We start from the raw sequence: 19,015 nt of genomic DNA, 5'->3' as shown, positions 1-19,015 counted from the left end.
GCAGTGTGGATAGAGTACATACAAAAGAGGGGTTCAGAAATTGTAGGTTACAGCCTTCTTGAGGGGAGGATAAAATAGAAATGGTGGTGATCATTGCTGACAAGTAGACATTCTTGTGAGATAAAGGGAGGGGGAGGCAAAGCAGAAAATGGAAAGAAGGAGCAGTTATCTAATATTAAGACTTGGTGCTCCCCTAGACCTGAACACCAGTTGATGTCCAAGTTTGCAATCTGAATGGACAGGAGGATGGGCTGATGAGGATGGATATTTAAGGACTTTAACTATGAAACAATCATCAAATGTGGTTTGATGGAGCTAAGGTGCACAGGAAGTTCCAAGGCATGGGTTTTGCAGATACTGCAGTGGCTGAATATTAATTTGGCTAGAATGTTCATAGTTAAACCAATGCAGAAAGCTGAGCATTGTATGCATTGAAGCAGGTAGATGATGTCGAATGAAGTGTAACAATCATGATGACCTTGTGTAGTGTATGACTTGGTGTCGCTGCTGGCAAACATGGTGTTAGGTATATATCTATTTCACTCCTGTTAGTTTTCTTACCTGAGTATTTATCAGAAGAAGTTGCTGAGTATAGAAACTAAGCATTGTGTGGTCATATAACCAGAAGGAATGGAAGGTTTTTTTGTGGCAACAGATGGGATGGCAGGCTGGTACAATAGATATTTAAATATGCAGGAAGACACAACCAATAACATCAATGAAAAGACAAGATTATTATTTACAGGCATATCTTTATTTATATCTGATGAGTAGGGTCTGGATTGTTTGAAAATGCATATTTTGACAGTTACTGGTGTCATTGCAAATTCTAAACATAACATTGTATTCCAGCATATAAGTTTGAAGTTAAGGATTGTTACAGTGTTATTGATTGATTACATAAATGAAATAATGATAATAACAATAAAATAATAAAAAGTTTACGATAAATTGTATGAATTTAAAAACACAATAAAAACATTAGAACAAACTCAAGGTTCATAGACTCATAGTAGCATAAAATTTAAAAAACAGGTTGGAAAACATGACAACTACAAAAAGGATGTGGAAAACAGCATAGACCCTACGAGGTAATGGACTGTATTCATTACAGGTAAAGAATTAAAAGATGGTAATTGCCCTTGACATTTTAGTGAATTAAACCAAATAAATTAATAAAAGAACAAACCAAAAAAATCAACGAAAGAACTAAACAAACTCATTTACAACATTAAAATTTTAACTGCTCCTGCCGATATGCGTTGCGTACAAACAAAAATTTTAAGTTACACTCAAAAAGTACAATTACGTATGCTGATTTAAATGAGGGCTAATCCCCATTACACAAATTGAGATACGGAAAAAAATAAAATCTTAACACAGAGGCATCGAAAACTAGTATCAGTACCTAAAACGCTTCCGGTAAAGAACATTGATTTTAGGTGCGTGTGTTAAGAGAAACTGAACTACAGGAGGCAACCCGAGAAAAAGTTAAGTTACATGTTAGTTACAAGGTTAAAAAAGGAAAAGGAAATTGCCTCCAGAAACAAACTGATGTGAGCTTGGCTCAAAAGCTAAGTCATTACAACAATTTTAGTGATGAACGTGAATCCTGAGGATAAACTCCTGCGCTATAAAAGAAATAATTACATTTAAATGATGTTAATGTCCGAAAAACAAGAAGAAATAGTGCTCACCCCGAGACTGGTATCCCACGATGGTATCGATGCAGGAGCATGACCGCTCCCAAAGATGGTCAAGAAGCAAAGACACGGAGGCTACCTCACTCCCACCAAGGAGCGATGAGATCAAGAAACAGGAAATGGTGCAAGCACCAAAGTAACCAATTAGGATACGGAATTTACTCTCGACTTTCACATTCACCAATAATAATTAAGCTTATTTTGACCAATCAAAGGTCTCTTCATTCTTGATGATCCAGAAAAGTCTTTTGCGCAACAGGAAGCAACAGGAAATGTGCTTCTAAAAACAGAAAATTATGAATTTTCCACACCAAAAAAAAATGTCAAAACAGTTTTCTTCCAATGTTCAAAATCCAAAACAGACATCTTACACGACACAAATAATTTTTTAAAACAATAAATGAAGAGGCTTTCATCATTTCCCCACTGCTGTCCCAAATCCTGCCTCAAGGATAATTTCAATTATCTAGACAAAATTGATTTTGTCAGTGTATTAGGACATCCTTTGCCAGCTGAAAAAACTTGCTATTTTCAACTCTGAGTTATGACTTTCCTTTTACCACTTACAATATAAGCAGACAGCTTGGGCAAAAGAGAGGGGATGGGATTTTCCTTCATTCCTTTCATGACATAAGAGGAGTCTGTTCTGTTAACCTGTTAATTGTTTCTTTAGTAGTCTGCATCTCATTTTAAAGTGTTCATTTGCTGAAAATACCTAAAGAGAAGAGTAGCACCAATGGCAGACCTAAAGGTGTTTATCCACGGTTTCCTATGTTCACATTAGGTAAGGTTCGAACCTACTATGTCCTGAATGCAAGCTTTCAGCTACATGACCTGAATAGCGCAGCCAACTTGTTCTGTAATTAATAAATAAAATATCTGCAGTCAATTGAGTATCAAATAAAAATTTGCATATGTCAGGCATATCCATGTTTGTTGTGAAATAATATTATGCAGTTAAGATTATAAGCAAAACTAGGGAATCCTCACAAATTGTAGTAAAGTCAAAGTAAATCCAATCAGTAGTAGACAGCACAAATTTATATATATATTATAACAGCCACAAATAAGATTTCCTACAAAACAAATTCTTTGAAAACATTTAAGAAAATGCTAGGTAAACAGTTTATAGTGAATCTGCCACCTGGGCAGACCTAAATACAGATCATTGATGACTGAAAATTTCAAATAATTCTTTTGATTTTTGTTAATTTGTTTTTACATAATATGGTATTTATTTTTTGCATTTTTGTGCTTATTTGCATGCATATTTTATTATTCGGTCATACACACAAATTCAGGCTGTACCGAGCGAGCTGGCCGTGTGGTTAGGGGTACACAGCTGTGAGTTTGCATTCATTCATTTAGCTTCCGTAGACTGCACAATTACATATTTTGAAATATGCCAACACTATAGGAATTGTTGAGTGATTTCCTAATACTAACAATAATAGATGCACAATAATGATTTTGAAAAAGAAGAAAAAGTAAAAAGAACAAGAACACCAAATACCTCAATGTTAGGACAGCACATCCTAATTTTTTAAAATAATAAATAATATTAATGATCAATATTTACAAGACAAAATAAAATAGTGGGTTCAAACCCCACTGCAGAAGCCCTAAGATGATTTTCTGTGGTTTCTCATTTTCACACCAGGCAAATGCTGGGGCTGTACCTTAATTAAGGCAGTTCTTCCCTCTTTTAGCCTTTTCCTATCCCATTGTCACCATAAGATCTACCTGTGTCGATGTGACATAAAGCAACTTACAAAAAATCCAAGCTCTACACATCATGTACTGTGTAAAATGAAATTATACAAATTTTCCAGAGGCACGGGACATCACCGTCCATCGGATATACGCTGGACATCTGATGACTTCTTTGGATATGGCTGGTATACAAGTGTCTATACTAAAACTGCCTCCAGAAGTGAAAGACAAATGGCTTGGATGTCTGGATGATATAACTGATGCTCCTGCTTGGCCTGGGAGTCCTGCCTCTGTCCCAGTGGAATCCATACTTGCACCCAAAACATCTCGTGATTTCATCTCTATAGTGGAAACAGAGCCCAAGGTACGTGCCCGACACAAATGATAACTTCTTCCAGGCAGTAGCTAGAGGTTACCACACCTGGGACTAGGTGATGTAGAGGGTTAACACTAGAGTATCTCATTCCACACAAGTACTTTTACATCTTACATCTAGTGCCATGTGACCCACCGATGGGCACACCAATTTGTTAATGTGAGACTGCATGAACCTCCAGTGGGTCATTGCCACATGGCCACCCGTGGTCATGCTTCCCATGCTTCCCATGCATTCTGCCTATGTCAGTGGACTGCCGTCCCTGTGTTCAGAAGTACTGGACTTTGGTTGGGCGATCAGTTGAATTTAGGTATTAAAAAAAAACTCCTCTTCTTAATCCCATATTCTAAGTCTACTTGTTATTTCCTTATTACAAAGAAAACACATTTAAAATACATAACACTAATTAAAGAACATTAGAACTTAGCATTACAGATTTCATCACTCCAGTGTCACGCAGTCATTCTAATACCGCATTTTCATTGTGTGGTAAGTACAGTTAGTACAACCATTTGGAAAGTAATTTCAGGAATGTGGTTTACAAAAATATCATAGGAATTTTAAAAAAAAAAGTTGTTAGGAACTATTAGCTGCAATTTTGACTGAGCTGTATATTCACACTGGAAACACTTGAGGCACATGCGCACGCTGTAAAATTGATAGTATGTATTTACTTTCTTGTCGTGACTTCAAGCATAAATGCTGTCTTTTCCCTGGTCAGTTTTTTGTGCCAAAGAGAGCAGCATGGTTTCGAATTGTCTGTAAATTTATGATTCATTTCAATCATATGTTCCCCCATTGCCAAATATCTTTTATGTTTAACTGCATTAACATGTTCTTTGTACCTTATAGCCAAACTTCTACCAGACTGTCCTATGTATCCTTGTTTACATGTTTGGCATGTTAATTTGTAAATTCCTGATTTATTCTCTATCTTTTCTGAATTGAAAATTATCTTATTAGTATTATTATCCATTTTATATGTGACATTGATGTTCTTTTTCCTGAAAATTGTAGCCAGTTGATAAGAATGCTTATTTCGAAAAGTTAGAACTGCAAATTTCTTTTTCTCTTTTTGCTCTTTAATTAAAGTTGTTTTTGGTTCATTTTTCACTTTATTTATCATTCTATTAATAAATCTTTTGGAATATCCATTGCTATGAGTGATTTGATGGATTATATTTATCTCTCTATTATGATTCTTCTTAGACATGTTCATAGCTCTATTAATTAAACTGTAAAATGTTGCCTTTGTATGTTGACCTGGATGATTGGAGTCATTTCTTATAATAGTATCTGTTTGAGTAGCTTTTTTGAAAATTTGACAAAAAATGACCAGAATTTCTAGTAACTGTTAAATCTAAATAATTTAAAGTCCTGTCATTTTCAGATTCCATCGTAAAATGCAATTGTTTATCCAAAGTATTTAAATACTCTAATATACCATCAGGTTTAACCTTTTGATCATCGATAATAACAAATATATCATCGACGTATCTCAACAATGATACATAGGACAGTCTGGTAGAAGTTTGGTTATAAGGTACAAAGAACATGTTAATGCAGTTAAACATAAAAGATATTCAGCAATGGGAGAACATATGATTGTAATGAGTCATAAATTTACAGACATTTCCAATGACATGAAATTATTACATTCGGCCAAAAAGGGAAAATTAATGAATGTTTTGGAAAATTTAGAAATTTACCTTATACAAAAAAAAAATAATAATTTTGAATCAAATTTAAATGAGAGAAGTGCAGAAGATAACCCACTGTATAGACTAGCATATGATCATTTAAGGAGCAAAAATAAGAAAAGGAGAAAAACTTGAACATCCTAAATTTATATAGTAATCTCATTCATTCAACCAAAATTTTATGTATTGATCATTTTTATAATATTTTTTTTACTCTTTGATATGGTGTATTAGGACAATACTTCTTTAAATTATAAAACAAAAGATTGTGTGATAATGTTTTGTTCTTTGATCTGACCACTGTGGAAGGGAATGGTTGCGATTTCCTGAAACATGTTTGGTTTAATAAATAGTTTTTCTTTCATTTAATGAGTGTATTGATCAAGGCAGATTCAAATAAACTATTTTAAATAGTTACATTATACATTCAGACTAGTCAATCACACTACTGTCTCATGTCTTGAAAATATTGGAAAAAATAATAGAGACCAGAATCAGAGATATTGTTGAACCAATTTTGGAAGAAGAGCAGTATGGTTTCAGACCAGGAAGGTCAACTACAGACCTTATATTTGCAATTAGGATGCTAATGGAAAAATACTGGGAGAAGAACAAGCCTTTATTTCTAATATTTTTGGACATTGAGAAAGCATACGATAGTGTACCAAGGGAAAAAATTTGGCAATGCATGAAAGAACTTCAAGTGCGAGACAGCCTCATAGACAAAGTGAAAATGTTGTATAGTGGGAACAGAAGCTGTATTCAAGTAGGATGTGGTTTGTCGGACTGGTTTGAAACAAAGAGAGGAGTGCAGCAGGACAGCTCATTGTCACCACTTCTATTTATTATTGTAATGGATGTAGTAATGAAATCTATTAAAAGGAAAGAACATGGAGATATCAAAGCCTTCACATTTGCAGATGATGTTGTGATCTGGAGTGACTCAGAAGAGGAATTGGGAGAGAGAATACAAAGCTGGAATGAGGAGTTTAAGAAATATGGTTTAAACATCAGCAAGACCAAGACGGTGGTGATGAAAGTGTATGGGGAAGGAGCAGAACCAATAGTCATGTTAAATGAAGCTCAACTGGACAGCGTTCTAGTTTTCAAATACTTGGGTAGCGTTATATCAAATGACAACCTAGCAAAACATGAGGTGAACAAGCGAATCAATAAGGCAACACAATTTTACCACCAGGTAAGACACCTGCTGTGGGATGAGCAAATACCCATGAAAACAAAAATGATATTGTACAAGTCCTATTATACACCAATTCTTACATACAGTCTCAAAACCACAACACTGACCAATAGAGATAATTCCAAACTTCAGGCAGCTGAAATGAAATTCCTACGCACTATGATCCAGAAAACCACGAAAGACAAGATTAGGAATGAGAAAATTAGAGAAGAAGTAGGAATAGATGATTCTCTCCTCAATAAGATTCAGATATCAAGACTGAAGTGGTTTGGTCACATGAAGAGGATGCCAATAAACAGAACTGCAAGGAAGGAATTTGACAGAAAGGTAGAAGGAAGACGACCCGTGGGAAGGCCACGAAGGAAATGGATAGATTTAGTTAAGAGCGATGTACTGCTGAGAGGTCATGATTGGGACAAGTTGGTGGAGGAAGAATGGTACAAGGACAGGATGAGATGGAGGAGGCTCATATACCACATCCGGGAAACTGGAGATGGTTTAGGATGATGATGATGATGACTAGTCAATATGGACCAAACAGAATATTAACCTATCATGGTTAAGTTTATTAACAGTCAGCTGCAGTGTCGAATACAAGTAGGTTAACTTGCAGAACATGTGAACAATGATAGTATTAAAGAAAATCCTGACACGCTGATTGTTCATATTGGCACAAATTACCTTCATAATTTGTCAACATCTAGTGACATAATGGCCGAAACTGATAGACTTATTACTGTGATAAAAAGGAGGTTTCCAGCAGCAAAGATTTGTCTCAGTGGCATTTTATATCGGCATGGTGTTGATTATAACTATATAGATACTGTAAACTCCACTCTTGACTGGTTATGCCATAATGGAGATGTCCTTTTTGTTGATACTAATAGTTGGCTTAGAGAGAGTATTTTAGAAAAGATGGGCTACACCTTAATGACAAAGAATCTCTAAGTTTAGCAAAATTCTCAATAGGATGTCTCGAAGAATGCTCTCGGAAAACTAATTTAGAAAATAAGGGGGATTGCTAATCCTAATGGTGAAAACTTAAGTGATACAGAAAATGATTTTGAAAGTATAACCTATATCAGGAGTGAAATACAATATGCAGATACGGAATCAGTTCACAGAGGTCAGATACACAATACAAAGAAAGCACCAAAGACATCAATAAAAAGGTTAGTTGAACACTTTAGAGGATACTATCAAAATGTAAATGGACTTCGGAGCAAGCTAACTGAACTTAGAATTTCTTCATGTTTAGCTGACTATGACTTCATGATATTAACTGAAACAAACTTAAATGATGAAATTAGTGATGAACTAGGACTTGAAACATATTCGATTTTCAGATGTGATAGGTCTTCTTTAATGAGTATGAAGGCATCTCAGGGAGGTGTAATGATCTGTATGAGCAAGAGGTTTAAATCTGCTCTGATACCGTGCATTAGCACAGTTGAACAGTTGTTTGTGCCCCTGACTTTTAACATCACACAATTAATCATTGGTGCTGTATACATTCCACCCAAGTCTCCTGTCCAAAAATATTTTGAACATTGCATTGGTGTTGAAAAATTATGTCAAATCTCAACAACCATATATTGCTCCTTGTCGGTGACTAAAATCTACCACATCTTAATTGAAGAGTAAATGAAGAAACATTTTTTGGCCTTGTGTCATTAGGTAACCACACGGTGCAGACAAGTTTAGTTATAGACACATTTTCTTATCTCTGTTTAAATCAGTTTAATGCTATTCCAAATTTTCTGAATCACTTTCTTGATTTGGTTTTCAGTAACTCCAGTCCCATTGAAGTAAAATCTAGCAATGAAAGTATTGTCCCCTTCAAAAGACCCCACCCAACATTAGAGATTTCTTTACTTATAAATGAGCTATACAATTCCTGCTAATAGTTTTAATTTTGACTTTTTAAATGGTGACTATAATGGACTAAATTATTACCTGTCACAGTTCAGCTGGAAGATGATGTTTCAAAATATATCAGTTGATAAAGCAGTAGAAACCTTCTATTCAATACGACATTATGGCATGGAACTTTATATCCCTATATGGAATTTTAAGACTCAAATTCCCAAAGTGGTATAATCATAAATTGAAGTCACTGATTATTGAAAAGAGAAAAGCACACAAGCAGTTCAAAATATCAGGTCTCAATAATGATTATCAGCATTTATCGAAATTAAGAAATGAATGCAAGTTTGAATCCAAATCTTGCTCTACAAACTATGTCTCCAACTGTGAACAAAGTATTACTTCTAATCCACAGAAATTCTGTCTGGCAATATCTAAGTTCTAAAAGGTCATGTAATAATATTCCTTCAACAATGCATCTTAATGAGGTTACAGCAGATACTGGAGAAAATATTGTCAAACGTTTTGCTAAACACTTTTCATCTGTTTATTCTTCTTATCAGAATAGTAATAGTATGTCATATGATTATCCTTTCTCTGTCAATCTCTTAGTTATAAACGTTAGTAAGGCAGAAATTTACAATAAACTGATATCTCTGGAATTAAAGAAAACTGTAGGACCTGATGGTGTTTCAACTTACCTGCTCAGGTACTGCTAATTTATTTTGTGTGAAGCAAGAGCCGTGAAAATCCGCAGTTTATAAACCCTCGGGGAAAGTTCGAGACCTTTCATAAATAATCAAGCCACACCCTCTTACTTTTATTGGCTAGCGTAAAGTTACACACCAAATCGAAGAAGAAGCCTGTGATAGGCCGAAAATTAATTACAGAAATTAGGGATTGGCTGAATTCAAAACTGGCAGAAAGAAAAGATCAATATTGCCAACCCAAAAATGAATGAACATAATTTAGTAAAGAACAAACTTATGAATACAAAATTTCTTCAAACAAAGTTCCTTCACTTTGCACCAGAGTGCATGAGCATAGTTTTTGTAGTGACATCTGTAGCAGAAAGTCCAAACTTCTTGATATATGGTAAACAAAACACGTAGAATTTCATACAGTACTGGAAACTTCACAGTCACAAAATTAAGGTGGTGACATCTTCTGAGTAAAAGTTTAAGTAGATCTAGTTTCAAGTTCAGTGCTTCTCCTGTAGAGGAGGTTTTATTGCCGCAAGATTTATATGTGAGGCGTAGAGGTGTACCTCCCGGTACAAATACAAAGATATTCATTAACGTGAATGAATCACATATCGTTCACATGAGGTACTAGTTTCGGCACCAAACTATGTGCCATCATCAGTCAACAAGTCAAATCGGGCAAACACAATATAACCTTAAAACAACTTTAAATACACTATAACACCTGCATGGATGAATATGAAATATAACTTTAAAACAACTTGAAAACACACTATAACACTTGCACAGATGAATATGAAATAAAATATGGTACATGATGATGTTGCATTTCAGTTTAAAATCCATTAAAATGACAATGACTCCATTGTTGTATACCCATGGTGGTTGGTCCAGCTTGTATATGTCTTTAGTTTTTGTAAACTGTTAAGTTATGCTGCGGAGTTTAATGTCATATGAAGTTGACACTATGTGTGTTCTGTAGTTTGGTTCCGAAAAATAAACATAAACATGGAACTTGATTAAATCCAAAGATTTGGCAAATCCATAAGTGTATCTTAGTTAGGCTGAGGATGACCCACATAGGGTCAAAACTAGTACCTTGATAACATATTGTAATGTATTTATAGACATTGCAATTATTGTACAGTATTGAGTAGGTGGAATAAACTTTGTAAATTGTATATAACTATGCTATTGGACACTAGAATTCACAAGAAGATACGTTGCATCATATTTTTCTAGAAGCCTGGCCAGGCAACATATGTAAAGAGACAGTATTGTGAGTGAGAGCTGAGTTGTTTTTGTGAACTCATGTTGTGTTTATACGGACATGCTACAGTAGCAGTCAACTGTTTCACGATGACAGTTTTAGTCTTCTGAATTTTTTCGTAGTAGTGTTTTGTAGCATCTGTACTCCAAAGGAGCAGCTACAAAACACGTCTGTTCTCAATTTTAGGAGCAGCCTACAAGTTTTGGCTAGCAGTAGCTCTAAAATGCCTTTGGAAGTGGCGAACCCATCGTAATAAAAACCTATATGATGACAAGTATACTGAAGCCTTGGAAAATGCTAGGGCGTTCCATACAAGCGATGTGCATAATGCTAGGGTGTTTCCCACAAGTGACATGCAGTTCTTGTGATGCTGGGAGAAATGTGAGAAAAGGGTGACCAGCAACCAAATACATCAAGATAATCAATGTAGTGACACTAAAGTGGAAGAAATTGTAGATTTTATGGTTGACAAAGATATAGCATTGCTGGGAATCAGTGAGACTAAATGGAAAGGAAAAGGTGAGAGGAAACTATAATACACCTTATACTATAGTGGAGGAAGAGGAGCCAAAAATGGTGTAGGTCTCATAATTAGAAAAGACCTAAAGGAATACCTCGAATTGGTGGAAAACATAAATGACAGGTTGATTAAGGTCAGATTGAGACTTGAAACTGGTGTTACAGATATAATTCAAGCGTATGCTCCACAAACAGGAAATACAGACACAGATCTAGAGGAATACCTTGAATATCTGGAAGGACATATACAGGACAAACAAGTTGTGATCATAATAGACATGAATGCTCAAGTAGGTCAGGAAAGAAAAGGAGATGAAGAGATTAAAGGACCATTTGGATATGGGAAGAGAAACAAGCCTGGAGATATTTTGGTAGACTTTTGTAAAAGAAATGAGCTGATCATTGGTAACACATGGTTTTGAAAGAAAAACAGTGAGAAGATAATGTATCCACAAAGATGCACATGAGATGCTGTCAGTTGGTACAATTAATTTATTTACATGTATTTACAAAACACACACATAACCTCAATCACTGTTGTCAAAAACAAAACATTCACATCACACACCGCCATTTAAAGATAAATGCCAGTCACTGCACATCGAGATGACAACACTGAAACACAAATAAAACAGTTGACTGCTTTAAAAGCATGTCGTACACGTGATCACAAGCATAACCTTGCTATTTTTTTATTTATTTATTTATTTATTTATTTCATTTCAATATAGGCACCTGAGCCAAGGCTCTTCTTGGTGCAATACAAATAAATGACAATGGCAGCTATATTCACAATCTGATTACAAAATAAAATACAGTAAGTATATAATTTAACATGGTGTAAGAGATAAGATAGGACAAAGCTTCCTAACCATAATTACCATACTACTTCAGGTATTTAGTTACATTACTCTTGAAGATAGATAAAGTTGGTAACATTTTTATATTTTTTGGAAGCGAGTTATACATAGTTATAGAAAAATGCCAAAGAGAGTTTTGACCATAACTAGTGGAATGAATCTGATTGTAGTGAATATTATAAATAATTCTTGTTTCATAATTATGAATCTGTGAATTGGTAATTACTGATGTGTTTGAGCGGACTAATTTGTTTTGAATTTTATAGATCATAATTATAGAAGCCTTTATGCGGAGGTTTGGAAGTGATAATATATTACAATATTTATATAGATCTTTAGTCGGTGTCAGAATGGGCAGTTTGAAAATTATTTTTAGTGCTCTCTTCCTAAGGACCTCTACCTTTCCAAATAATTCTTTATTACAGCATGCCCAGACATGTATCATATAAGAGATGTGGCTTTCAATAAGAGCATAGTAAATACCCTTCAACAACCCACGAGAAAACTTATATCGCAATCTACTGAGGATACCAATCATAGGGATAATTTTATTACAAATAGTCTCCACGTGATTACTCCACGACAGATTTTCATCTATAATCAGTCCTAAGAATTTAGTACTGTGCACTTTCATTACTCTTTGATTGAAGAAAAGCAGATTTTTATCCAAATTTAATACATATAAAGGTTTGTGAAAATTTATGTAGTTTGTTTTTGTTAGATTGATAGTTAATCGGTAGGAATTAAGCCATGTTTCAAGTAATCGAATATCCTGCTGCATATTTTGTTCAAGTTCATGATTGCTAGAGCCTGTATAAAAAATATTAGTGTCATCAGCAAAAATGGGTAGTCTTCCATTTAATTTAAGGTGACCAATATCATTAATGAAGATAAGAAACAATAAAGGCCCAAGCACAGAACCCTGAGGCACACCAATTGAGATCACCTTCACATTACTCTGATTATTATTACATGTAACAAACTGCTCCCTATTAGAGAGGTAATCAACAAACCAATCCAATGCAATGCCTCTAATGCCTGCTACGTCTAATTTATGTAATAAAATTTTATGATCAACTGTGTCAAAAGCCCTTTTAAGATCTATAAATAAACCAGCTGCTAACATACCTGAGTCTAAAGCTTGTTGTAGTTTAATAATAATATCCTCAATAGCATTACTGGTACTCGAGTGAGGTAGGAAACCATACTGAAATTGATAAAAATATTTATTATTTAACAAAAATCTAATAATCTTTTTTTAACCACTTGTTCTAAAATCTTAGATAAAGGAGGTAGTACGGAGATTGGTCTGTAATTACTTACATCAAATTTATCCATGCCTTTATAGATTGGTACAACTCTGGCAATTTTAAGTTTGGCTGGTACTTTACCCTCTGATAGAGATTTGTTAACTAATTTTGTGATGTGAGGTATAATAAATTTGGAGAGTCTCTTTACAAGAATATTACTAATACCAAAACAGTCAACACTACAACTGTTTTTAAGATTATTAATTATTTGCTACACCATAACTCTCTTAACAATAGCTTCAGTAACTCTCAATAACTAACTTCATTGTCCAGATCACCTCTTTATATATATCCTGGCCAGGTTTCCACAAAGATACATTACAAAAAACTACCTTCTTGAATATTCCAGAGTGTTCAATACATAGATTACAATGTATAGAATATTCTCTATTGTTCTCATGCATATTACCATTCTGGAAGTTACAGTGTGTTTCACAATTATGGATTACAAATTATACAGGTAAGAATAAATTATAATATTAATTTACAGGTATTTACATTAACTGAACTGATATACATGTCTATGTACAGCACATGTTCATGACATAACCTCACACACAATATGATCATTCAACTACGTAAATAATAACAATAGTAATACTAAATGGATGTACACTTCATAGCTATACATACAAATAATAATAATAATAATAATAATAATAATAATAATAATAATAATAATAATAATAATAATAATAATAATAATAATAATAATAATAATAATAATAATCATCATCATCATCATCATCATTCAAGCTCGACACCTACATTAGTTACCCATGGGAGAGAGAATATCGTTTTCATTTTATACCTATTATCGCACTTGTGTCAATATCCCTCCCATAACTTGAAACAATTTCCTCACTTTGTCACACTCTCTTGGTCCACACCATTTAACCACACAAAGACTAACTCAGTTACACAGCCCTCCTGTTGGCACTGTCGATGTCCACAGTTCGTAGCCTGGCGGTTCCATCGGGGACCACCACCTTCCCATGGTGGGACCGCTGGGTCCGGTCGACAGTGTCTTCATTCCTGGTGATGCTGATCCACAGGTCTTTGCGTGGCATTCAAAGCTCCGGTGGCTTTCCCCTCATTCGTACCTTGATGTTCTGTCAGGTGGCAGCCTCCAATTAGCTCAGAAACAGGCAGTCTCTCGCACGAACCCGGATGCTAGTAAAACTGTTGTCAGACTTTCCAAGAAATCCTTGGACGAGAACCAAATGGCAGTTCTAGCTAGGAGTCTTAATTTCGCTGTCGCTCCCTCTAAAATTCCCATTGAGGAGTTAATTACTTCCGTTGAGGTAGCCATCCACAAACTACCTACAGATGAGGCTAAGGAGTTAAGACAGAAATGTGTGAGACTCATAAGGTCCGCTGTTGTACCCGTGCCCAGTTTAACAAGAGGCAAAAGGAGAGCTCTGAAGGAACTTAGAGATGATTCTGAACTGACCATTCTCTCAGCTGATAAGGGTAATGCGACAGTGGTTATGGACACTGACGAGTATAAGACTAAGATACCGGCTATATTGTCAGAGCCTGTTTACAGACTGAGCTCTCATGACCCCGACCCCACCACTCGTATGTCCAATGCCACCGTGAATCTCTTAAGGCAATCTTCAACTCCAAAAGATGAGGCTAAAAATCTGTTCCCAGGGGATGCAGTGCCACCTAGATTATATGGACTGCCTAAGATCCATAAAAAAGATGTTCCCCTCAGACTTAATGTTAGTGCGATAGGTTCTCCTACGTATGCTCTGGCTAAATACTAAGCAAATTGCTTCAGCCACACATAGGACGTACTGAATCATATGTCAGGGACTCTTGATGTTTTGTCAACAACCTGTTGACCATAACCCTTCAACCTAATGGCACTTTTGGTGAGTTTCAATGTGGAGTCCTTGTTCATTAAAGTGCCGATTGACTCGGTCATGTCTCTCATTGAACACCTGTTCCCTGAGGACATTACTAAGCTATCTTACCACTGCATGATGTCCAGCTATTTCTTGTGGGGTGGGAATTTTTACGAAATGACGGACGGAGTGGTTAAGGGAAATCCACTTTCGCCCATAGTGGCTAATTTCTTTATGGAGCATTTTGAGGAGGAGGCTATTGCTTCAGCGCCTCTTAAACCTATGATATAGTGGAGATATGTTGATGATACATTTGTGGTCTGGGCAGAAGGTCCTGAAAAACTTCATCTATTTCTAAACCACCTAAATCAGCAACATCAATTAAATTCACTATGGAGATGGAGTCGGATGGATGCCTTCCTTTCTTGGATGTTCTAGTAAGAAAGAAACCAGACGGCTCCTTAGGACATACCGTCTATCGTAAGCCTACCCATACAAATCACTATCTTCATGCAGATTCTCACCACCATCCAGCAATAAACAAGGCATTCTCACGACACTCGCCAAGAGCCATTTGTGAGCCATCAGATATCCAGGTGGAGATGGACACACTCAAAGTCACGATCAAGGGTAATGGTTACAGTGATTTGCAGATTCATAGAGCCCTGCAACCCAGAGAAACGACCAAGCAAAGCTCACAGAAGGAAGAAGTGAAGGAAACTGCCTACTTGTCTTACATTCACAACACCACAGATTGAATTGCCAAGGTCCTTCGTAAACACAATATAAAAACCGTGTTTGGCACCGCCACTAAAATTGCTCACAGTCTGAGTAAAACCAAAGACAAATTGTCCCCACTTTCACATCCTGGGGTGTGCAAAATTCCCTGTACTTGCGGTAAGATATACATCGGCCAAACATGCTGGTCCATTGGTACCCGTATCAAGGAACATGAACGTAATATCCATCTCAACCAACCAGACAAATCGGCAATAGCTGAGCACGGTCTGTCGTCGGGTCATGATGTCTTGTTCCAGGATGCTCCAGCTCTTACCCACACCAGACACTACATGTCCAGGATTATACAGGAAGCTGTGGAAATACATAGAAATCCTAACAATTTTGACGGGGACACCGGCTATCAATTAAGTAATACCTTTTTTTTTTTTTTTTTTGCTAGTTGTTTCACGTCGCACCGACACAGATAGGTCTTACGGCGACGATGGGACAGGAAAGGGCTAGGAGTGGGAAGGAAACGGCCGTGGCCTTAATTAAGGTACAGCCCCAGCATCTGCCTGGTGTGAAAATGGGAAACCACAGAAAACCATTTTCAGGGCTGCCGACAGTGGGGTTCGAACCTACTATCTCCCGAATACTGGATACTGGCCGCACTTAAGCGACTGCAGCTATCGAGCTCGGTAAGTAATACCTGGTTGCCAGCCATTACGGGTTTACGAAGGTAGTTCCCTTCCCTGTCCCTTCGCTGTTGTTATTCTGTCTCGGTGTTTTCCAAATTCGTACATTCCTCTTCGCCAGATGTTTCATTCCAGGCTTGTGTCAATGTTATACACCTGTCAATGTCATATGTTACATACAAATGTTATGTGACCTCCTTTGACTGATCACGGCCGACTTGATGCGTCGCTCTAGCTAGCTCCTTACCAGCTTCGACAATCGGGTCAATGCAACGTAATTGGAGTAGTTACACAGCTCGACACGTGGCGCTGGCGGCCTATCTATTTGTGGTATAAATGCATACTTCTTTATGGAATAGATATTGACTTTGATTGCCATTTATCATAATTTAGAGTTATGGAGAATGTTACATAGGTTAATACTGTTAAAATAATGAATACAAAATGTTACCTTCGTTGATATTTGCCAAAATAATGTCGTGAAATGAAACTGTGGAGAGATGGAGTAGTCCAGCTGACGTTCTGATATTGACTCTGATTGCCAATTTATCTTTATTTAGGGAATAAAGAAGTATGTTACATTGACTAATACCATTAAAATGATTAATCCTAAAGGCTACTTTCATTGATATGCGCCAAAATAACATCGTGAAACGAAACAGTGGAGAGATGGCGTAGTCCAACTGACGTTCCTTAACTGTGAGGAATAGTAGTAATCGCTTTTATTATCATGGCATTTAGATACATAGAAGAACTTACCATAATACCTTTGCCTTCTGATGTTAATCTTGAGATTAAGAGTCATTGTTCAATTAGAGTTTTAAAATTCTTCAAGTGTTACTCTCAGGAAGGGGACTGGACAAAACATAAGTCTTACTTTTTTCTATATTCATTGTTACGGATAGCATAAATATTTTGACTCAAACATGTTTAAATTGTAATTTCAATATATGTAGTTTCGTATTACATTTCATTCATACTTTGCACTAGAATTTTAAATACCGCGCGAGTTGGCTGTGCGGTTAGGAGCGCGCAGCTGTGAGCTTGCATCCGGGAGATAGTAGGTTCGAACCCCACTGTCGGCAGCCCTGAAGATGGTTTTCTGTGGTTTCCCATTTTCACATCAGGCTGTACCTTAATTAAGGCCATGGCTGATTCCTTCCCACTCCTACCCCTTTCCTATCCCACCGTCGCCATAAGACCTATCTGTGTCAGTGCGACGTAAAACAAATAGAAAAAAGAAGCAGAAGAATGTTAACAACACTTCACACGCTGGCCTTACTGTCATAACAGTAATGGTTCTTACTTGTCAGTGTTTAAAATTTAAAGTTCAGATTTTCTTGGATAAAAATGTGTTGTGCTGCTGTCATATGACAAAACATACAACACCGTCTAAAGGACTATTCAATGAAAGAAAATTTAGGGGTAAAAAATACCCAACTAGCGTGATTAGCTGCCACCCCCGGAGGCCCGAGTTTGATTCCTGGTCATGCCACAAAATTTCAAAAATGGTACAATGGTCTGGAATGGGGTCCACTCAGACTTGGGAGGTAAACTGAGTAGAGGGGGAATCGATTCCCACCTCAGGCATCCTCGAAGTGGTTTTCCACATTTTCCCACTTCTCCAGGTAAATGCGGGGATGGTACATAACTTAAGGTCATGATCTCTTCCTTTCCTGTTCCTTGTCTATCCCTTCCAGTCCTCCTGTTCCCAACACAAGGCCCCTGTACAGCATGGCAATTGTGGTCGCCTGGACAAGGTACTGGTCATCTTTCCCGGTTGTATCTCCCGACCCGAAGTCTCACGGTCCAGGACAATACCCTTGGGGTGGTAGGGTGGTGGGATCCCTTGCTGAGTCTGAGGGAAAAGCCAACCCTGGAGGGGTAAACAGATTAAGAAAGAAAGAAAGAAAGAAAGAAAGAAAGAAAGAAAGAACGAAAGAAAGAAAGAAGGTAAATACCCAATAGAAATGGAAAACTAAGATGAAAGTGCTAACTGCTTTGAGCCACTTCGTAGTTTTGTCCTGGTCTGAATTTGTGAAATGATAGTGTCCCTTTGCTCTTTTTCCTATTCAAAATACAAAAAGGCACACAGCAATACATATTCGAATACAGTACTTCCAAATACAGTTAAAGAAAAGAAAATCACTACACCATTAAAAAAACGAATTAGCGTATAAATTAAAATTCTTGTTTAGGACAAAGTTACAGCGAGAAATCACTTTGAGCCACTCATTACATTTGTTCTATTTTGAAGAAAATTTCTGTTTGAAGTACAAAAAGGCGCAAAATAATGTCACCAATTCTAAGATTTGTAAGCACAATTTAAAAAATATCACCACACTACACAATAAAATATTAAATTCACTACCGCATAACTATCAGCTCTCATTATCAAACCAACAAGCACCTCATTGCGAACACATTGCCAACTTTACGGCAGCATAACAATATAAATAAAACTGGAAATGCCGCAATTTGCGGTATTCAGCTTCCTGTCAGTGAGTAGGAGACAAGCGTTCCAG

General features: G+C 36.4%; 1 protein-coding gene across 3 annotated transcripts in view; it reads left to right on the top strand.

Annotated features, from left to right (window-relative positions):
• LOC136865996 (PTS-dependent dihydroxyacetone kinase 1, dihydroxyacetone-binding subunit DhaK) overlaps positions 1–19,015 on the top strand; it is a 380,683-nt gene that overhangs the window by 276,119 nt on the left and 85,549 nt on the right. For all 3 annotated transcript variants that reach the window (XM_067142600.2, XM_067142599.2, XM_067142602.2), the window contains one exon: positions 3,536–3,780. In XM_067142600.2, coding sequence (XP_066998701.2) covers positions 3,536–3,780 — 245 coding nt within the window. The remainder of the gene's footprint in view (positions 1–3,535; positions 3,781–19,015) is intronic.

The sequence above is a fragment of the Anabrus simplex genome, chromosome 3 (genome assembly GCF_040414725.1).
Source record: "Anabrus simplex isolate iqAnaSimp1 chromosome 3, ASM4041472v1, whole genome shotgun sequence".
Classification (NCBI taxonomy): domain Eukaryota; kingdom Metazoa; phylum Arthropoda; class Insecta; order Orthoptera; family Tettigoniidae; genus Anabrus; species Anabrus simplex.
The sequence above is the reverse complement of the archived record's forward strand: the minus strand, read 5'-3'. Positions and strand labels throughout refer to the sequence as shown.